The 23,683-nt window shown below is 42.4% G+C and overlaps 1 protein-coding gene across 2 annotated transcripts in view; it reads right to left on the bottom strand.

Moving 5' to 3' along the window:
- Positions 1 to 7,830: 7,830 nt before the first annotated feature.
- The window catches only part of YIPF4 (Yip1 domain family member 4), a 29,571-nt gene continuing 13,718 nt past the window's right edge, over positions 7,831 to 23,683 (bottom strand). For both annotated transcript variants that reach the window (XM_063441159.1, XM_063441160.1), the window contains exons 4-6: positions 17,243 to 17,320; positions 10,502 to 10,615; positions 7,831 to 9,307 (exon numbers count right to left, since the gene is read on the bottom strand). In XM_063441159.1, coding sequence (XP_063297229.1) covers positions 9,170 to 9,307; positions 10,502 to 10,615; positions 17,243 to 17,320 — 330 coding nt within the window. In that variant the 3' untranslated portion in view covers positions 7,831 to 9,169. The remainder of the gene's footprint in view (positions 9,308 to 10,501; positions 10,616 to 17,242; positions 17,321 to 23,683) is intronic.

A 23,683-nucleotide genomic window follows, 5' to 3' on the forward strand; every position in this document is an offset into this window, starting at 1 on the left:
TAGGGGTTTGGCAATAGAACTGTAGTCTGGTACGAATCGCCTGTAGTACCCAGCAGTGCCCAGGAAGGCTAAGACCTGGGACCATTCCTACATGAGTTAAGTGGTCCTCCCAGGACTCACTGTGGATCACTATGTCATCCAGGTATGCACAGGCAAAATCCTGGAAGCCATCAAGGAGTCTATCCACCAAGCGCTGGAATGTAGCTGGGGCATTTTTCATCCCGAACGGCATGACCTTAAAGTGGTACAAGCTGAATGGGGTGACAAATGCCGACTTGTGGATAGCCTCCCTGGCCAGGGGAATTTGGCAGTAACCTTTGCAGAGGTCAATGGTAGCTAGATAGCTTCCCCTGGCTATGCGATCAAGCAGCTCATCTACCCTGGGCATCAGGTAGGCATCTGTCACACTCTTGTCATTGAGTTTCCGATAGTCTACACAGAACCGGGTAGTACAGTCTTTCTTTGGTACCAAAACTACTGGGGAGGCCCAGGGATCAGAGGACTCAATGACCCCTAGTCTGAGCATCTCGTCTATCTCTTTTTTCATCTCGGCCCAGACTGCCTCTGGGATACAATTAGGAGCCTGTCTCGGGGGCTGCTGTCCCGGGGTGTCTACCTGGTGAGTAGCGAGGTTGGTATAACCGGGTTCTTGGGAGAAGGTAGAGCATTTCTCTTGCAATAGTCTGCTTAGCTGCTCCCTCTCTACTGGGGTAAGTCTATCCCCTATCTGTACTTGCTCCACAAAGTCAGGATGGGAGCTCTGTTCTAATAGATCGGGTATAGGGAGGTTATCAGGGTCCTCGTGAGCGGGACTACATGTTGCTGCCACGTCTTCCTGTCTCTCAATATCCTCCTTGAGCATATTGACATGGAAGATTTTCCGCAGGTTCTCATCGTGGCAGCTAGCGATTACATATGTAGTGTACCCTCACTTCTCCACTACTTGGTAGGGTCCCTGCCAGGCTGCCTGCAACTTATCTGACTTAACCGGCTTGAAAACCATAACTTTCTGTCCTATACAGAAACTCCTTCTCCGGGCCCCCCTGTCATACCACACTTTGTCGCCTCTGGGCTGTCTGGAGGTCAGCCTGGACCGACCTGGCTACTTGCTCCATACGGTCCCGCAGCTCCAGCACGATGGGGACTCCGGCATTCTCTGTCTCTCCCTCCCAGTGTTCCCGGATCAAGTTCAGGGGTCCCCGAACCTTGCGTTCGTAGAGCAACTCGAAGTGAGAGAATCCAGTCGTTTCCTGGGGCACCTCCCAATAAGCAAACAGGAGGTGCAGTAGGAATCGCTCCCAGTCTCTATATTCCTTGGTGAAAGTTTTTAACATCTGTTTGAGGGTTCCATTGAACCTCTCACAGAGGCCATTCGTCTGTGGGTGGTAGGGGAAGCTGAGCAGTGATTTTATTTTGCAGACATGCCATAGCTGCTGCGTGAGTTCAGCGGTAAATTGGGTGCCTCTGTCGGATAGAGAACACCTGAACTAACGCATTAGCTACAGTGTCTGCTTGGATGTTAGATAGGGCCACTGCTTCTGGGTAGCGAGTCGCATAGTCCACCACGGTAAGGATATACCTTTTCCCTGATGGACTAGGAGTGGCCAATAGCCCCACTAAATCGATGGAGACCCGGCTGAATGGCTCTTCTATATTGGGCATATTTACCAGCCGAAGTCCCGAATTTTCGGAAGTTCCAAACCGAACTGAAGTGCCGAAGTCCTGAATTCCAAAATTTCGTTAGTGCCGAACCGAGGTGCCGAAGTCCCGAATTGCTTAAGTCCGAACCGAACCAAATTGCTTGCCCATGCACATCCCTAGGAATAAGAAAATCCAGTGGCTATATTTAAAGGCATAACAGCGGCCTAGGAATAAGTTTGATTGAAATTACAATTTGCAGAAATCTCTTACCGTTCAGATGAAATTGATGAAGGGTAGAAGGGGTTAAATCCATACATATGCTCTGTATGTGCATGCCCAGCCTGCTACCCCTTGGGTCACTGCAGGAATTAGGGTGATGGCCTGATTTTGCTACCCCATCGGGTCACAGCAAGATAGAATCCACAGTCACTAAAGGGATTTCTCCAGGGGGTCACCTTTGCGGAGGGCCGTGTACTGGAGACTTCCCAAGAGAGAGAGGCTGAACTCCCAAGGGGCCAGAGGGAAAAGAATATACTCAGGTAAACCATAAAAGAAAAAAATTTTTTTCCTGAAATGACTAAGTTGGTCCTATAGGGATAGGACAGGAACAGAAAGACTGAGGGTGGGAGGGGTTACTTATACCTTCTGTTTTAATTAGGTTCCTGTCAAATTAGGGATAGGGAGGAGCTATCAATTGTTGAGCTGCCATGTATATGACCAGAAAAGAACAGTTTTTGAAGCTCTGCCCAGTCGATGTACAGGAATGGCTGCTGGACCGGAACCCCAAAACGGCATTGGAGGCAGGTGAGCTGGAATATTTCCACACTGCCAATCAAGTGAGAGTGGACCAGAGCACAGGGTTTGCGAAGGGAACATCCAGCTGGAAGACCACACCACCACGACTCCCCATCACTAAGCTTCTAAGTCAGGGAGAGGAGGAGCTAGTGCCACTTCTGTGCATGGAGATACCCCCATTTGTTTTATTTGGAACATCAGTCTTACTTGCCCTGGGAAATGGCAGCCGGTATTATAAGCTAGGGAGGGACGCTCCTCAGAACCACCGTCCTCTGTGTTGTTTGTAACCAGATCTGAGGGCAGCAACAATGTGAATCTGCAATCTGTGACAGTTGGAAAGGAGGTAACTGTAGGACTCAGGGACACTGGGGCATATGTTACTCTTGTACGTCCAGAGCTAGTGCACTCTGGGGACTTAATTCCAGGCAGGACTCTAGCAGTTAAAGGATTTGAGGGGAGTACATCTTGCAGTGCCGATGGTGCAAGTCTATTTGGATTGGGGATCGGGAAGGGTTTGAGAGATGTGGGGATAGATGCTAACATTCCTGCAAATGTATACCTGGTACTGACTTTGATAGGTTGTTATCCCAGTATGTGGCTGAAAGTGATGTGTTATCAACCCAAACCTCGTAGGGGCCCTACTGTGGAAAGGGCAGTGTGCAAAAGTATACATAGACTACATTGCTGGAACAGAGGGCAGAATGAGCATGTGTGAGTGTCTGTGCCAGAACCAGGGGGTGTATGTCATACCAGATGAAAGCTTGCCAGGGCAACTTCACTGGGAGGGAAGGAGGGCCAAATGTGTTGCAATATGTGCCAGAACCAGGGGTGTCCGTGGAACATGTGAACATGTATGCAGGCGATTGTGCTGGGAGGGCAGAGTGAGCAAGCATGCCAGTCTGTGTCAGAACCAAAGTTGTCTAGGATACCATGTGGGAGTGTGCCCAGACAAAGCCACAGGGAGGGAGTGCGGGCAGAGTGAGTCTGTATTATCAGTCTGTACTAGAACTAGGGGTGTCTGTGGTACCATGTTAGAGTGTTCCCAGACAAAGTCACTGCAAGGGAGGGCAGAGCGAGTGTGCATATCCATCTGTGCCAGGAACAGGGGTGTCTGTGGTACCATGTGAGTGTGCCAAGACAAAGTTGCTGGGATGGAGGGCAGAATGGGCATGTGTGTCAGGATGTGCCAGAACCAGGGGTGTCTGTTGGGCCAGGTGAAAGATTGCAAGGACAACTTTGCTGGGAGGGAGGGCCGATTGTGTGTCAATCTGTAAAAAACAAACCACTATAAGAGAGCGCAGTGGCAATATAAATCTAAAATAATGTAATAAAGCAGCTGGATACAATAGAACCTTCTCAAGTTCCAAAAAAAAAAAAAAAAAAAATCAAATGGAGAATTTTACTATTTGTATTCTGTGTGTGTCAATCCGTGCCAGAGCGAGGGGTGCCTGCAATATCATTTGGGAATGGGCAAAAACAACTTCACGGGGAGGTAGGCAGGTTGAGTGTGTGCACCCATCTGTGCCAGAGCCAGGGTTGTTTGAGATGACATGTGAAAATACAAGTAGATTCACTCATTGGGAGTCAGGGTAGAATGAGTTCGGGTGTTAACCTGTGCCTCAGTCTGTAGTATGTCAGGTGCCAGAACCAGGAGAGTTTGAGGGGCTATGTGAGATTGTGAGAAGATGGCCTGGCTGGGAGAGGAAATTATGTTTGTGCAACATTCTGTGCCTGACCAAGGGGTGTCAAGCGTGTCATGTAAAAATGTACAGGAAAAGCCTTCTAGGGAGCGGGGGCTGAATGAATATATGTGCCAGCAGCAAATGTATCAGATGTGTTGTCTTAAAATGTGGAGGGGCAGCATGGCTGTGAAGGAGGGCAGAGTGTGGGAGTCTTAGTCTGCGCCAGTTCCCAAAGTTCTGTATGTGTGAGGACATGAAGTGAAAATGAGGGAGAGACAGAGGTTTCATAAGTAGAAAGTGGGACCTGTCCACAGTTTGCCCAAAGTAAAGGGCAGGGACAGGCTCAGCCTGTGGGTCCAGGGAGGATGGCCGCAGTGGAGCATACTGATGGGGGAACCAGGAACCTTGTCAACTTATCACACCTCACGCATACACCCAAGCCAGCTCAGGAGCAGGAGTCTGTCTCTAAGCAACTCTTATTTTGAAACAAAGTTTTAGAGTCATAAAGTGCAACGAGCCCAGCAGACAGACCCCAAAATAAAAGCGATGAAGGTTGTTGATACAGCACAAGTACACTGGGAGTGTTTTCTGTCTCATCGTTTGTGTGTTTACAGAGGAGTGCTGCAGAAATCCATTGTTTTTTTTCCCCATAGAGCTACTACATAAGCGCAGTGGGAGTGGCCCAAGGGATGTGACCAGAGATCAATAAGAAATGAAAACAGGCAAATCAGGAATGTTTGTTGTGGATATGGCTTAGGGACTAAATACAAGCCTTCTTGGGGGAGGTGTGCGAACACATGAGGGCTGCCCAATTTATCCATAAACAGTATTATGGAAAGGAAGAGTATATGCTAGCCGCAGTCGCACTAACCCGGAGCTCCTGGGCCCAAACGGGAAAAACGAGACATAATACCCAAACGGCGTACCCCCCATAATGAAACCAAGACCCCCTACACATCCCCAACGACATGGGACGCAAATCGAAGAAATTCAGCGCAGACAAAGCCACCCCCGGACTCACAATAGGGGATATGTGAAGACAAGCGCATGGCGCCGGCGGGCACAACATGGCGGCGCTCCACGGAGGCTGCTCAGACTTCTCTGATGACCTGTCGGGAGAAGAATACTCACCGGCTCCAGTACCAGGAATACCTCCACAGCCCAATATACCCACACCGGACTCCACTCCGGTAACTACGCTGATCCTGAAGCAACTGCTCGCAGACCTTCAAACTAGCTTGCAACCGGATATATTGGCGCTAAGGGGAGACCTGAGAGGCCTGACAACCCGTATGGACACCCTCGAAAACACTTCCACAAAGAACGCCCGAGACATTGGGGAGCTCCGAAAAACCGTGAGTGACCTGCAACTGCAGCAACGGAACACGGAGCGCCGCATGGCGGAACAGGAGGATGTCAGAAGGCGCAACAATATTAAACTGAGGGGTATCTCTGAGGCAATACCCACAGCGGCATTACCACCACTCAAACGCCTGATCCCAAGCTGACAGAATAGGCCCCAAACACCTCTTCAGGATCCCCATCTCACCCAAAGCTCCAACTTCAGCCTCCAGAGATGTAATCCTGGCCTTCCGCACACGTCAAGACAAGACGGCAATCCTCACCGCCCTACGGGGAAAATCACCACTCCACTTTGAGGGCATGACACCAACTTTCTTTGCGGACCTATCGAGCGACACCCTGGCGTGGCAGCGCTCCTTCAGGCCACCCACCACGCTCCTACGACAAGACCTCCAATATCGATGGCAGCCTGCCCACACACTGACCATTCACCAGGGTACAGACTCCCATCAAATCCACGACATAAGCGAAGCAGCACAGCTACTGCAGGCCTTGGGCCTACCACGGGACTCTCTTACGCCGCCTAACTGCCAGAGCACACCATCCCCATATCTCACCTGGGACCCGTCCCGAACAACTCCATTTGTACCGAAGGGACTAACACCCGACCCCTATGCAACAGTCACCACATGAACGAAATATGGCGACATCGCACCCAACTCGGGACTCCGTGACCGCTGCCACAAGGCTAAGCAACCAACCTAACATAGGCCTTATCAATGTCTACATGCATTCTATTTCGTTTTTATCCTTTTAATGTTTATGTTAATCTTGCATGCATCCTATTAATGTTTAACTGCCAGTTGATTGCGGCCACGGCCTTGCCGAGACGCAAACCACCTGTCGCTCAACACACAATGAGCGCCAACTATAACACCCCCTGCTACTCTCCCACCGCCTATTCCGGCACAAGGTGCCTAGAATGCTCCTACCTTAACTGACCACCCAGCGGATGCATGCCCGTATCTCGGCATATGCATCCTATGTTTTATTTAACCCTTTAGTGCCTGGTTTCTCCCTCAGATATCCAGCACAGCAGAACTGTTCAGGCTAGCAAATCACAAGCAAATTGTCTAGCTGCATTCACGTCTCTGTTTGCCTCTGTAGCGTGGTAAAAATCATTAAACAACGAAATAAGCAAACATCTAAACGACTAGCACATTTCATATAACCAGCGTAACTAGAACTGCTCCACGCAGGTCTAGATTAGCAGAGTATGCCATGCAAACAACGTTCAATAGCGTGTAATATAACCTAGCACTGCATTAGGCCACCTGCCAACATAATTTAAGGCAGCACTCCAAATCTGCTTATAACTGGCATAACACTGATGGTTTACTTCCTTTTTCCTTTGTCTGAAGCACGCTATTACTAAACCGAGTATAACGATATCCTCTTTAGCATGAAAAGCAAGGTTATATGCTCTGCAGCCTTTGTTTGTTTATCTAAAGCGAGAATTTACACTGAGCTCCATATGTTGTGTATTAAGCGACGAATAACACGCTAACGCTCACCTTCCTAGCACGTATCCCTAGGCAAAAATGTCCCTACACCCCTGACACCACTGCATTGACGACAATAACTTGTAGCGCAGATCGAAGGTTGGTTTATAGCACTTTTGTCCTATCTAAGCATATACATCTCTTGCCCCGATAACGGGGAGAAAGTGCCCGAAAAGCAATATTAATGCAGGTGCAAAAGGGTGCAGCTATATTTACAGCACGTCAAACGTGAGGCCACGCCAGAATAACTGGTTACCCAAGCAATGTTACTGCTATACACTGGCATAGAAATGCTCAAACCTCCAGACTTAATCTTCTGTTATTTCATTATACGTTGCTCTCTCTATACTTGTTACCTTATCTGATTAACACATAATTTTATACCATATTCAAAAATGTGCATTGTTTAACCATTCCCTACTGTATCTATTATCATTGAAATGAGCATGTGGATTACCGTTGGGGAACCACATGCCTGTCTGTTCCAACTATATGCACTACAAAAATAAAGAATTTATAAAAAAGAAAGGAAGAGTATATGAACTAAGTCAAGCACACTCTTGGAGTAGGGTGCGTTCGTGACACACAGCTTTTTGATTCTATAACCTTGGTCAGCACTCCCCTGCAAATAACTCTGCAAATGCAACAGAAACACTAGTGTGTAAAAGGAAAAAAATAAATAAGTCAGTTTTCCCCCATGGTGCTATCCAATTGGCTTGTAAGTGATTGTTCATTCTTAACACTTAAAAACCATACATTGGGTATTTTTCTATTAAAAACATTGCTATAATATAAGTAGGCAGGTAGTATGTGGTTTCTAAAATTGAAAAACAGTACAGTACACAGCATAAAATACAAAATGCAAGTTTATTCTCTGCAGTTTATTTTTTTTTCCTTTTTTTTGCATTGAATCAGAAATAATATCTATAAAATAAAAAACATTTTACATGTAACAGCAAAATTAAAAGAAATTAAAGGTGTCACAACAACTGTTACATCTGCGGAGAGCCAGGATTAGGTATTATAAATATTTTCATATCTACAGGATATTTTTATATTAAAAAAAAAAAATATATCAATGTTTAAACGATTAGATAGGAATAATCCTACTGCCACATAAATTGCACTTTAAAAAACAGGACTTCTTTATTAAGTGACAGAAATTGTATCACATGAGCAGCTTAAATCTTAAAGAAAAAGATCAATTAATGCAGATATACTGAGAAGAAATAAAATATAACAGGCTATTAGAGGAGACAGACAAATAAATTGCCTAAAATGTTTCAAAAGGTACAGGGCACTGAGTTGAACATGTATTTACATATAATAGGCCAAATACAAGGTGGGGAAAGAACCTTTAAACTGCACCATTTCCCACAATTCCACTCTTGCAGTTTGAATCCTGACCTGCCAAAATCAATATTGATCTCTGCTGATTCTGTGCACTTGATCAATGTGTATGCCTCTTGTGTTTCACAGGAAGGCACACACTCCATTTTACAGGATTATGCCCAAAGGGTAATTAAAAAGTATTAAAAAGTAGGACCAATGTTGGACAATAAATAGTTTTTACCCCTACCAATACAAACATGACTTTTAGCACAGTGGGGATTGCAGTACACAAGACGGTTGACACATTTTATCTAAATGGTAATTCCATTTAGGCTGGAAAAAATTTCTATGGGTCTAAACTTTTAATAAAAAAACAGGATGAAATCAGGATTCAAGTGTAATCTGCAGTTTTCCCTTGTTCATGTGAAGACTGGGAGAATCAGTGAAAGGGGTTTTAAACTAAAGCAATATAAAATGTTTGTGCCAAGGGAGGAACAGTCTACAGCCCACCTGTAAACCTGGCACAGAGAACCAAAAGTCCAGCATGTCCTGCTTTCTGAATTTGTTCAAAGATAACCAAATGCTTAAACAAAACAGTTTCCTTATTCTCATTAATAAGAAAAAAAATGAAAGCACTTTAAATGCTTTTCTAGATCTCTTCCATGCCAGAAATGGTTGTGGCATATTGCATTATACAGTAAACCCTCCAGACAAGTTCTAGGGGTTAAATAATATATACACATATATGCATAATACAGCCCCGGGGATTCGGAGGAAGCCATACCAATAGTAAGCCACCTCACCAATCAATCCAGCATTACAATTTACATCTATAAACTGGGCATCTGAATGTGGTCACACTCCAGTGTACAATGATAGGAAGTAGATGTAAAGCAAAAAAATTGGATAAATTAGAAGGGGCTTCTTAGTCTTGAATTCTTCTCCAACTAATAAGGATGCAGCACTGTAGGCAGCCCAGAACACACCAAACAGCTGAAAAGAGAAACAGTATTAGCAAGAACATACTTTATTGATCCCTTTTGGATGATATGAGTTAATCTATAAATGTGACATTCTTGCCTTTCTGAAGATGAGAGTTAATTACTAAACTGAGAATTTAAAGTGAAGTTCAACATCTCGCTACTCTTGCCTTAAATTCAAAATTCACTTTGAATTCTCAATTTAGTAAACACTGTCACCAAAACGTAATACAATAGAGATAATTCAAATAGCTACTAGAATGGTACAATATAGGAATAACAATACAGAATTACTATTACACCAAAGGAGGGCAATGCATTTAGCAGTATTGGAACTACAGACCAATCTCTATGCTTACCTGTGACCTGAATCTCGCCTTTTGTACCTTTTCCAGACAAGACCTATTGTGATCCCAAGAGCATATTTTGCTTCTCTGAATATTGCATGTCTAAATTGTCTACTTACCTAACCAAAGTGAAAGATGGGGCAGATCTTGCCAAACTCCCATAGGAGTGGGGGTGGATGCTGGGTGAGGTGACACTGCTCATGGAGGCCACCCTTCAGATTTGGTGGGAATGTGCATTGATCGCTGGCTTGTCATTCATACGATGCTTGCTACATTTTCTGACACCCCATTATCTTTAAGTCAGCCCTGATTTTACTACAACACACTACAGCACTAAAGTCAAGGTATAAGAAATTGATCACAATTTGCATGCTGAATATAGTTAAGCAGGTTATACATGTTTTGGAAACAGTCTATCAGCCCAATGCTAAAAGTCTTGGTTCGCACAAATGGAAGAGTTACGCACAACAAAAGAACTCTATTTTGGGGCCACTGATGACATGACGGTATACTTTACAATTTGGTCCCACTGGTTGCTGACCACCTGAAAGGAAGGCTTCCAGACAATGCTGAGATGACACCTGATAACACTATAGTGCCAGGAAAACAAACCTATAGGATCCCTTTAAATATCAGAAATAAATACAAACACACTGGAACATCGGCAGAACAATTCTTGGGCAACTGATTGTAACATTCCATTGGTGCTTTAAGTGAGAACTTTGCTGAACAATTGTGCGTTTATATATATATATATATATATATATATATATATATATATATATATAATTTTATTTTTTTTAAGTTTCTAAATCGCATGTAACTGAGAAGAGAAAGTGCTAGAGAGAAAAATTACTTACTTTTATCACTGTAGAGACAATTTCAAAGGATCCAACCACTAAAAGCACGGGGGCTATAACAATCAAAGGGAGTAAGGAGTAACCTATGACACCAAGCACCTGCCCATATGCAACCTATAAAGAGGAACAAAAATAAATAAATAACAATATGTACTTTTTAATCTTTTTTTGTTTGCATTCTTAACATTATAAACACAGAAGCATACAAGTGTCATAAACAACTACTTTGTATTTTGGGATTGTCTGTTTTATTGCTTTATTTTTTTTTTATAATTCTTTATTTTTCATACGATAGGTAGAGCAAGTAAAATACAACTTACAGGCTTGCGCAGAAGCCAATCACGAGGATAACATTCTTGGAAATACAATATGTAACATAATCTCACATGATAAGCCTCTTTCGAATCCCTTTGTGCCTTGCCTCCCACCGAGGATTTTGTATTTAATCTAGGCAATGTAGCCTAATAAGGAGCCCTAATTCTACACACTCCAGTAACATCTTTAGGCATCCTCGTTTCTCTGACTGTGTAATCATGCCTGGGTGATGAAAAAATAAAAAATAAGTAAAAAGAAAGAAGACAAAAAAGAAAGAACAACGCCCTTGTAAACCAAGGGGCGAGAATAGACATATGCAAAGAGGTGTGAAATAAGAAGTAAGACAAGAGAAGAGGAGAAAAGTGAAAGAGAGAAGTGAGGGAGAGAAGAGAAGTAATCCGAGAAAGTATGAGGGGTGCGGGGGGAGGGAGGGGGGGGGAGGAGCGAGGCCATCATAGTCCAGGTCGCCACGGGGTCTCCGCTTTGCTGGTCCCTAACTTTTACGACTCCCCGATCCCGGTCAGTCTCCACTAGAACCCACTAAACTATTGTCCCATGGTTCCCATATTCTATGGAAAGTCACGGTTGTCCTCTTTAATCTAGCAGTCAGGTCGTCCATGATTCTGCATTCCCGTATTCTGGATATCACCCCTCTGTTTTATTGCTTTAAATTACAAAAATCTCCTCTGTGGTATTTATTCCAAAAACAGCTAGTCAGGTGAGGAACTTAAGCCTAACGGGGTAGTTTCAGTGTATATATCAAGCCCATGTCTCCCTGCTAAATGATATGCCATTTAGAATTTAATAACAAGTTCTTTCTGTTCATGGAGCCTTAATCACACCTCCATGGGGAAAAATAAAAATAAAAGTTTCAGTTTTTTTAAAATCAGATCTTACAGCACAGTGTTTTTACTTTAGACTATTATCTCCTGCTCTGTTAATTCAACTTTAATTACACACAGGAGGCTCCTGTAGGAAATTAGCAAAAGTAGGAGAAAAGATATTCTCAATTAATCAAAACAAAAATCTTAAGTCTTCTTCAGAATGTCTAGGGAGGCTGTGTGTCACCTAGTGAATGTGTGATTAGGGCTCAGGGCCGGTGCAAAGATTTTTGCCGCCCTAGACCAACAAAAATTTGCCGCCACCCCATATGTACAGCCCACCATGTGACATCACAATACCCCAACCTTATGATCTGCCATATGGGCCAACGCTAGTTCTGCACACAGTGTCTTTTATCTGAAAAGGCAGTGTGTTTACATTAAAAAGCCTACAGAGAAAGGCTAAAGACACCAGAACCACGACGTTAAACTGTTCTGGTGTAGAAGAGGCTCTCTGGAGACTGTAACAGTGTTCACAAAAATCAACCAACAGGAAGCAGCTCTATTTTTTGGGGCTCCTTACACAGCTCAAAATCTGGGCCACCAGGGCCTGACCGTGAGTATGCCGAACAGGTCCGCCCATAAGTCCAACTACATGGCCCACTCATAGGGAGTGGAGTGTATGTGTGTAGGGGATGTGTTATTGTAGAGAATGTAAGGTGTGTGTGTTCTTATAGAATGTAGTGTATAGGGATACCAATTTATGTAAGGGATGTAGTGTGTGTATAGGGGATGCAGTGAGTTTGTGTGTAAGGAATGCATTGTGTGAATCTGGTGTTTTTATGTGTAAGGAATACAAGGTGTGTTTCTGTGTATGTTATTTAATGCAGTGTGTGTCTGTAAGGGGTATATGAAGTGTGTGTAAGAGAAGCAGTGTGTGTGTGCGCGTAAGGGATGCATTGTGTGTTTCGGTGTGTCTGTGTGTGAGTAGGGATGCATTGTAGGTTTCTGTGTATGTGTAAGGATGCATTGTGTATGTGTGCAGTGTGAAAGAGAGGATGTGTGGGGTAGGATAGGGGCTGAGAGGAGAGCAGCTTTTTATTTTTTTAAAGTGCTCTCCACTCCCGTCCTTTAATGCTCTCCCTGTCCCTCAGTGCTCTCCCCTACCCCTCTGTCCCAGAGTGCTCTCCCCTACCCCTCTGTCCCAGAGTGCTCTCCCCTACCCCTCTGTCCCAGAGTGCTCTCCCCTACCCCTCTGTCCCAGAGTGCTCTCCCCTACCCCTCTGTCCCAGAGTGCTCTCCCCTACCCCTCTGTCCCAGAGTGCTCTCCCCTACCCCTCTGTCCCAGAGTGCTCTCCCCTACCCCTCTGTCCCAGAGTGCTCTCCCCTACCCCTCTGTCCCAGAGTGCTCTCCCCTACCCCTCTGTCCCAGAGTGCTCTCCCCTACCCCTCTGTCTCAGAGTGCTCTCCCCTACCCCTCTGTCTCAGAGTGCTCTCCCCTACCCCTCTGTCTCAGAGTGCTCTCCCCTACCCCTCTGTCTCAGAGTGCTCTCCCCTACCCCTCTGTCTCAGAGTGCTCTCCCCTACCCCTCTGTCTCAGAGTGCTCTCCCCTACCCCTCTGTCTCAGAGTGCTCTCCCCTACCCCTCTGTCTCAGAGTGCTCTCCCCTACCCCTCTGTCTCAGAGTGCTCTCCCCTACCCCTCTGTCTCAGAGTGCTCTCCCCTACCCCTCTGTCTCAGAGTGCTCTCCCCTACCCCTCTGTCTCAGAGTGCTCTCCCCTACCCCTCTGTCCCAGAGTGCTCTCCCCTACCCCTCTGTCCCAGAGTGCTCTCCCCTACCCCTCTGTCCCAGAGTGCTCTCCCCTACCCCTCTGTCCCAGAGTGCTCTGACTTATCCTTCTGTCCCATAGTGCTCTCTCCTCACCTCTCCTCCCTTACAGATGTCCCCTCTGTCCTTAGAGCTCTCCCCTGCCCCCTGGTGGTTTCTCACTATCTCTCAGTGCTCCACTCCCCTCACTGTCCCTTTGTGGCCTCCTCCACCCTTTAGTGGTCCTCTCCACGCCCCCCCCCCAACCCCATCTTAGTGGTCCTCCCCCCCTTAGTGTTAACCTCCCTGTTGTGCCTCCTACCTACCTTCTGTACCCTGTACCCGGCCGGACTGACAGGAAGTGCTCACTGAGGCCTCACAGAGGCAGAGTACAGGAAACAGAAGCTGCTGTACCGCGGTCCGCGCCGCCAGGCCACGCTACATTGAGTGACTAACAGGAGGGAGCGCTGTGTGCTTCCCTCCTGCCGGGTCACCCAAATTTGGCACCCTAGGCGACTGCCTAAGTCGCCTATAGGATGCGCTGGCCCTGTTAGGGCTGCATAAACAAACTGATTTAACTACTAAGGTTTGCTGGGTTTTTTGGGGGCTAAAAGACCACGATCAAGACTTGTGCATAACAGTTTTTAAACTGGATATATAGGTATGCTTGACCTATCTTCAGTTTGGCATATTTTTGCATCCCCCAGTTAATGTTACCGTCATGAAAGTATATATTTTTATAAAGTAGACATGCCAAGGTATTGTATATGGGGTGTTTTAACATCCTTCCCCAACCATTGTGCTAAAAATAATAATTCAGAGAACGTGCATGGTGGTAATTTTTGAATTCAGCTTTTTGATTTAAGCCAGCTGGTTATATGTTACTGCCAGAAAACACCCCAGTTTGTTTTCTGCAAAGTCCCCTGAGTACACCAATGCCCCCCATGCATTGGTTTGCCACATTTTTACAGTAACAAATTTTGGACTTCCCCATTTTTGCTGAATATAGTTTGCTTGCTTTGCTAGGCACAGGTTAAGTGTGGTGCATTTTTACATTCCCCAAGTTACATCCAAGGTTATAGAAGATGAGATGTTTCTTCTTTCCCCCAACTATTCTGCCCAAAAAATTCAGAGAAAGTGTGTGGTGGTAAATTTTTGGTCCTGTTTTTTTATGCACACGTCATCTGGTTTTGGCATTTTGAATCCTGTTTTTTTATGCACACGTCATCTGGTTTTGGCCAGCCGGTTATAGGTCACTGCCAGAAAACGTTAACAAAATGTGCAGGTATCAAATGCATCTTTAGCAGCAATCTCTAAACTAACTCCTGCAAAAAGAATCTAACTGGAGATTTGGAGGAAGGAAACTGACTAACATTTGCTGCTTTCATAAGAAACAAAAATAAAATTCTGTGTGGTAGAGCTCCAAACATGTTCCAATACACAGTCCAGGTTTTGAAGGGCAATTGGGACAGTGAAAAGGGGTGTCTGTCCTTTTCCCTTTTTTATAAACAGTCCCGACAACGTTTCTGGGGATTGTTTTATTTTTTTTTTTGCAGTTGGCGGTATCTTAAAAATAAAATGTGTAGCACCAATTCTGGACTCCTCTGGCACCGTTGTTGGAACTTGATCATCTCCATAAATGATTGCGAAATTGGAGAAAGGTGTTTTTCCAGGATTCATTATTTATTTTTTTTTTTTTTTTTAAGTAAAAATGAATTCTTTGGTCATGGACCCATGGATCTACCTACTCAACAGGTCTATCGAGGGGTGGACGAAGAGAGAACAGAAACTGGTGCACACGGTAACTCTAAGCGCGCGCAGAGCGATAGCTACGGCATGGCTCTCACCGGAGGGACCAGAGTTTCGAGGGGTTATATCTAGGATACGGGAAGGCAGGGTCATGGATGACCTGACCGCGAGATTGAAGGGGACGACTGTATCTTTTCAGAGGACCTGGGAACCATGGGATAACAGTCTGGTGGGCTCCAGTGGCGATTGAGGGGATACGAACGAGAGAAAAGCTGGACACCAGAGCCGCGGGATACCGAAAGTGCCCTGGACTCTGTCGGCCTTGACTGTTAATTCAACTTCTGCGCAAGCCAAAACATTGCTATAATCTTGCTGTTCCTATCTTGTGCAAAAATAAAGAATTATAAAAAAAAAAAAAAAAAAAGTAAAAATTAATTGTGTGCTGCTACATGCATTAGACAGCCACCTTTTTATACCAGGCTTTTGTCTTTAAGATTAGATATGACTGCATCAGCTGATCAGCCAAATCAACACCCCACATGTGCCTGTTGTAAGCCCTGATGCAAACAGGTTTGGTTTGTACTCTGTATCGGACAGTAATGTCCGCCATGCTTTTGTCATGGATGGTGGTTAGTATATTAACATCCTTCCTGTCCTTAAATTTTATTGCAAGCACTTCAACTTTGCGCAGAGCTTTACATTAACCTTTTTTAATTTGGCCTCTATGAGAGGTCTGGGAAAATCCATGGCATTTTTTCTCACAGTGCCGCAGGCCAGTATCTGCAAACCATAAAGAGTTTGAAACAAACGGACACTGCTATTAAAATTGTCCACATAAAGGTGGTAACCTTTTATTGAACAAGGGGATCAGTAGGTCCAAAACAAATTTTCCCACTTGTCCTCAGAGAGTCAGGACAGCCAGGAGGGTCCAGTTGACCATCTTTCCCCTCATATAGATGAAAGGAAAATGTATGGCCACTTTCACTCACGCACAGTTTGTACAATTTTACGCCATACCTAGAGCGCTTTGAGAGGATGTATCGTTTGAATCCTAATCTCTTTTTATATTTCATTAAGGATTCATCAATGGATAAATTTTGTTGGGGAATGTCTACCATTGAGCGTATTTTATGAAACCTATCATATTGGGGGTGATCTCTGAGGTGACAGAGGGCATTGACATTAAAATGTAAATATCTCAGCAGCAACTCATATCTTGCTCTAGACATGAACACTCGACTAGAACAGATAGGGTTGTTGCTCCAGTAAGAGCGAATTGATGGCTTCTTTATAATCCCCATGAGCATTGTAAAAGCGCCGAGGTGTTTTTTTTTTGTGTTTTTTTTTTTTACGTTCAGCGACATCTGCGGGATGTCAAGCATGTTCCCTGACTGCATAGCTATCGGATTGGTATTAATAAATTGGGTAGCATATAGATTAGTCTGGGAAGCAATCTCTTCCCAGATGGTATCCCCTAAAAATAGCTCCATATTTCGCGTGTCGCTCTCACGGCGTAATTTGCTGTTACTATCTGCCTGGCAGATAGTAACAGCGGGATTTTCGGCGGAAGCGATCTCTGAACACTCCCGCTGCTCGTTTTCCAAGATGATGGTTCAGGACTGTCACCGGTCCTCAAGGGTATTTTTCCGATGACGGTCCTGAACCGCCAGCAGTCCTGATGGGGTTAATGTTGAGCTTGTTTACCTGTACAGATCATACAGATCATAAGTGAGCAATTCAGATAAACAAGAGTATATAAATTGGATTTTTCAACTGCGTATTATCAAAGTTATCTTACATATTATACAATGCATGACAAGACACACTTAGAAACAAAAGCAGCTGTTAACAGTAACAAGGGGGCAATAATTATCAAGGAAAGTCAATTTTACAAGACTACAGTCGAATCATGACTATGTAAAATCGTATTAATTTGAAATGTAGTATTTTGTACCATAAACCAATTCTGACATGGATACTCTAAAATGTTTATTTGGAAATAGAATTACGTACTTTAATTACATCAACAAATAAGTAAAATTTACTTACATCTCCACCAAGTACTCTAGCAAGCAGGAAAATTGTTAAGGATCCAAATATCCAAATTGTGATTATCCAGGACACAACCTAGAAAGCAAGAATATTATTTAAAGGTGCTGCAGTAGCTCTCACATTGAGTGTCATGCAGCTCATATAACAATAGTAGAAACACTAAAAGGTTGGTGTAAGAATTAATAGAGTGGGGAGCCCCCACCCAATATTTAGTGATCTATAGAAAGGAACAATTCAAATAGAATATGACTTATTCATTGAACTGAAACTGCAGTTTTGTATTGTCTCGGAGATCATGCTAGACATCGGTTTCTAAAACAGTAGGTTTGTGCTGGATGTCGTGGCAACAGTTAATGCCAAAATTAATGCCCGACGTGGCAGTTGCAGCTATTCGCTAAATGGATCAAGAGTAGATCCTGTAGAAGAGCAAAGCATGTGCATCATGAAGCAGATCACTAACTGTTAACGTAAGGTTTAGCACAATGACCATCAGGTTTATTCACTAAAGTGAAAATTCAAAGTGCATTTCAAATTTAAGATCAAAATGACATCGAAAATAAGTCTAGAAGATCAAACATTAGAATACAGAACATTCCAGAAGCAGTAACTAACAATAAGCTTGAAGGCTTCTTTTTGGAATTCTTCAAAAATGTAATCCCTGATGGTGAATCACATGATTATTTAATTGATCGAAGACATCGATTGCATAAACCTTAAAATGTTCCAGAAACATTCCCATGAGATGTAATTGTGAAAATCCATTCCTATCACACCAAAGAGAGAATCAAGACTGCGATGAGAAATAAACCTCTTCTGGAAAAAAAAAATTCAGAATTTAGGCATCTTCCAAGATCTTTCATATTTTACAAGAGCCTGGAGAAAAAGCTTCAATGCAGATCTGATTATTCTGAGACAGAAAAATATCAGCTGTAGATGGGGTTTTTCCCACCTCATTGAGAGTCCGTTGGAATGGCAGAATAGAAAATTTTGACTCTCCAGAAAACCTTGCTGCATGGATGAAAAACTCCAACATTATATGAAAAGAGTGCAAACAAACTGTGATTGATATGGTTTGACTGGACTTTTTTTGTGTATCTTGTCTCTCTCCCTCACCCCTTCTAGTAGTTGCTCTCTCTCCCTCTATGAATTACCTCTACAAATGTACGAGATGCCTATGACTATGGGGTTGAAGTTTTAAGATTTACTAGGAATTGGATGTAGATATTAAGTAAATAGTCACTATGGAAGAAACAATAATAATTGGAATTGGTTCCATAAGAAAATAAATATTACAAATACTTAGTAGATAGCACTTAAAGAGATGTGGAATGGTAAAAATCTATATAGATCACTCTGTAACTAAAAACACTTAAATCTATTTGGTACACTTAAATTGGGAATCGGTCCACACGAGAATGAAGTATAAACAAATATTTAGCAGTTAGCTAATTTAAGGAGTGAGATATGGTAATAATCTTAAAGCTCACATGATAATAAAGTTAGGAACAGGATGAAACACAAACAGCACTAGGGTACAGATTGGTAGAATTTTGTGTTTTTTTATATTGCCTTCACAGAGGAAACTATGTATTTATACACTCAAGTATGATGGTGGATAGGGTATTGAGAATTTAGTTTAAGGGTATTAGGGCAGAAATATCAAGGAAGTCAAGTAGAAAAGGGAAGGGGAGGAATGAGAGGGAAGGGAAAAGGAAAAGGATGGGAGGAGGAATAGGGAGGGGTAGAAAGGAAATAATAAAAAAAAAATAGAGGAAAAATAATTACAATTCATATTGATTCCATAAGAGGGGTATAATGTCTGGAATATAAACATAAGTCTGGGGGAGGGGGAACAGCTTAGGCATTTAAGAATCCAGATAGAGCCAAGATACCAATAAACAGGTAAAAAAAAATTTTGGGGCGGGGGGGGCTTTTTCTCTTGTGGTAAATTATGGATAGACGTACTCCTCCACGAGTTTCATCCCAGGCCCCACTATGTGTCCTATTTTGAGACTCAAGAACCGAGCTGGTGGTTAGGTATACAAATCACCATTCGTGGCAAAGGCTCTCACCAACAAGAATTCCTTGTTTGTTGGGAGGCCATTCCATTCAAAACTGGCTAACAACCAATTGGTTATGTTATTTATGTTGTGTATATGTAATTGTTTAAATATGGGTAGACACACCAACAAGAGCTTTGGGGGATTTCCCTTGGAACAATGGTTAATTTGATCTCTGTTAATACTCTAAACTCCCTCCATAAGAAAGCTTTAGTATATGATTTTTTTGAGTAAAGAAAAGGTGGATGTGGGATTCCTGCAAGAAACACATCGGAGGGGAATTGATAATGTTAAATGGGGTGGAGTTAGATTCCCAATACTACTACAGTCATCCACCAAAGATAGAAAGAAAAGAGGTGTTGCAATTATTATCGCTCAAACAGTTAAGTATAAATTACTGTATCAATATGCAGATACGGAAGGTAGATTTCTAAAACGAAATTAAATATACTTTGGTTAATGTATATTTGCCAAATATTTTCCCAGTGGCGACTCTAAAAAATTTTGGGGAACAAGTAGAACTATTGAAGACTGGAGTGTGCCTAACGGCAGGTGACTAACTGCGTTTTGGACCCCTCTGTGGATATATAAAAAAAAAAAAAAAAAAACTAAGAACATGAGCATTAATAGCTCTGTAGTTAAAATGGCCAAATCTCTTACTAATACCATAAATAAGTTTGACTGTTTTGATCTTTGGAGATCTTTAACCCCTTAAGGACACATGACATGTGTGACACGTCATGATTCCCTTTTATTCCAGAAGTTTGGTCCTTAAGGGGTTAAATCCTGAGAAGTTTTTTTTTTTTTTTTTTTTTTTTCCTAGAGTGCATTTTTCTTATTCACGCATCGACATGGTTTGGGGAAACACTATATCCATAGAAAATATTGATGATTGATATACTGGACAATACATGTTTATAGTATTATGTGGTCCATGAAGGACCAATCGAATAACAACTATAGAACTCCATGGAGGATGAATGATTATTATATAATGCAAATAGTTTAGAGTCCCTTAATGCACAGATAGAATGCTTTTTTGAAGAGAATAATCCTAAAGAAAACATTCATGCTAACAACTGGTATGCCTTTAAAGCTACTATGAGAGCTCATTTTAACTACTCACTTTAAGCTACTATGAGATACTCATTTTAAAAAAAGATAAAAGAGCCGATTTAATAACACTTTTTTGAGGCTTTTGTTAGATTCTCATAGAGAACAAATTAACTCCCTCTAGGACGGATACCACAGCAGTAAGTGAGATTCAAAAACAGATTAACCATATGATCATGGATAAGAACGCCAAGATCTTAGAGAAATTGAGATTGAAGAACTATAGTAAAGGGAATAGGGCGGACAAGTTGCTAACGACGTTGAGAGATAAAATCTTATCAAATAAAATCACTAGACTAGAAGCGGATGGAGTGACACACGTTTCTCCTAAATCAACAATTGGAATTGTTTTAACGCATATTATAGCAAGCTGTATGCCCTCCCTGCTAATGACAAGGGTATAGACAACTATTTAGACAACACTAATTTCTGAGAGTCAAAAGGACATGCTTAACTGTCTGATAATGGCCTATGAGGTGGGGGAGGTCATCAAAAATCTAAAAACAAAGAAAACACCGGGTCCAGATGTATTCTCAAATCTTTTTTATAAAACTTTTGGAGAACTACTTAATAACCACTTAGCAGACACCTTCAATTATATAGTGAAATTGGCCCACTTTCCAAATGAAATGCTTACAGCAACATACTACCAATCTTAAAGCAGAATAGAGACCCATGTAGAGCAGAAAGCTATAGGCCAATCTCACTTATAAATACAGATGTTACAATTTTCTCAGCAAAAATAGCAAATAAGATGAAAACCACGCTAGATAGTTATTATCAAGATCAAATAGGATTCGTTCCAGGGCGAACAGCCTCAAGATAACACCAGATGCATTATTGAGATCTTCAACTCTGCCAAAAGAAAAAACATCCCCTTACTACTGCTGGAAGTTGACACGGAGAAAGCGTTTGACAGGGTCGATTGGGGATTCCTGAATAAAGCTTTGTTAAAGTTTGGGTTTCAGGGCTGGATACACCGGGCAATCCTGTCCTTGTATTCTTGCCCTTCGGCAAGGACAGTCGGCCCAAATATATATACTACCTGGTTCAAAACTACACAACGGTACAAGACAGGGTTGCCCGTTGTCTCCAATCCTGTACATTATATCTATGGAGATATTGGCGTTTAATATTAGAAATAACCAACAAAGGGCATTGCTACAAAACAAAGATATTTAAAATTGAAATGATATGCGGATGATTTGATTGTAACCCTAACCGACCCTGATAGATAGATATATATATATATATATATACACCGTATATACTCGAGTATAAGCCGACCCGAATATAAGCAGAGGTCCCTAATTTTACCCCCAAAAACTGGGAAAACTTATTGACTCAAGTATAAGACTAGGGTGGGAAATGCAGCAGCTACTGGTAAATTTCTAAATAAAATTAGATCCTAAAAAAATTATATTGAATATTTATTTACAGTGTGTGTGTATATACTGAATGCAGTATGTGTGTATGAGTGCAGTGTGTGTGTGTATGAGTGCAGTGTGTGTGTGTATGAGTGCAGTGTGTGTGTGTATGAGTGCAGTGTGTGTGTGTATGAGTGCAGTGTGTGTGTGTGTGTGTGTGTGTGTGTGTGTATGAATGCAGTGTGTGTGTATAAGTGCAGTGTGAGTGTGTGTGATGCAGTGTGTGTGTGTTGCAGAGCCTTGGTGGGGGGTGGGCATTTTTATTATAATATTTTTTTAAATTATTTTAATAATTTTTTTGTTTTATATATAATATTTTTGTTATTATTAGGTTTATTTTATTATTTTTAATATTACTTTATTATTTATATTTTATTATTATTTATAATTATTTTCGTCCCCCCTCCCTTGCTAGCTGGCCAGGGAGGGGGGGCTCTCCTTCCCTGGTAGTTCAGTGGGGGCTGCAGCGATGTTACTTACCTGTCCTGCAGCTCCTGTCAGCTCTCTCCTCCTCCGCGCCGTCCGGTCAGCTCTTCTGTGAGATCCCACTGTAAGTCTCGCGAGATTTACACTGGGAGCTGACCGAGGTGCTGAACGGACGGCGCAGAGGAGAAGGGAGCTGACAGGAGCTGCAGGAGAGGTAAGTTACAGCTCTGCAGCCCCAGTCTGTATTATGGCAATGCAAATTGCCATAATACAGACTATTGACTCGAGTATAAACCGAGTTGGGGTTTTTCAGCACAAAAAATGTGCTGAAAAACTCTGCTTATACGGTATATACACACACCATGACAGAGACACACACACACCATGACAGAGACACACACACACACATATACACTCTCTCTCTCTCTCTCTCTCTCTTTTATGAAGTAAAGATGTATAGTTACATTTCAAACTACAAAATAAAAGAGTAAATCAACAATTTTATAAACGCTAGATATAAATTTAACTGGGCTAACACTACCCTCCAGTATCTGGGTATACGTTTGACCAGAGATGTCTCAGATTTAATGCAGATTCATTTTTTAAGCTGTTTTAGAGACATGAATAAATCATTGAAAAAATGGAGACACGTAGAGATTACTTGGTGGGGGAAGATGAACCTGATTAAGGCATACCTCTTTCCCAAATGGGCATATCTATTCTGAATGCTCCCCTGTAAAATAGCTAGATCATATTATAATATCTTTATCTAGCTTTTCAATTACAAGATAGGAGATCGTCCAAACAACTCTGTCAGTGTGTAACTAGGTTTTTATTGTATTGTGAAAGTCTGAGAGAGATATACCCGCTCTAAGTTTGTACGTACGAAAGTCTGATATATAGCAACTAACTATATGTTGTTCTAAGTATACACAACGCTCAAACTTTATAAAACAGGCTGTATTGTGTACAAATGTGATACTATGTCAAAGTATGCCTTTTCGTATGCTCTATTTATTTGTATGTATATCTGAGAGAAAATACGAAAAAAAAAAATGGGAATTCTTCTTTCCACTGAGCTATATTGTGGAGGTAGAGACAAGATATCAATGCAAGAGACCTTGCAAACCAAATGAGTGGTCTTTTATGGAAAAGCCACCAGATGGCACCAAAGCACTAACAAAATACATGTAAATATTAAATCAAAATCTGAAGGGCCATCTACACATGCCAGTTAATCAAATATATTTAAAAAAAGCTATAGATTTTACCACTTAACCATACAAACAGCAATCAGTTCCAGTAAACAGTATGAAAGAAGAGTAAGCCAACATCTTACTGCAAGTAAAGGACTACTGATGAATAAGAAAGAATTAATAAGGATAACTAGCAAAGCTAGCAATCCCCCCTAT

Source organism: Pelobates fuscus, chromosome 2 (genome assembly GCF_036172605.1).
Source record: "Pelobates fuscus isolate aPelFus1 chromosome 2, aPelFus1.pri, whole genome shotgun sequence".
In the NCBI taxonomy this organism is placed as follows: Eukaryota; Metazoa; Chordata; class Amphibia; order Anura; family Pelobatidae; genus Pelobates; species Pelobates fuscus.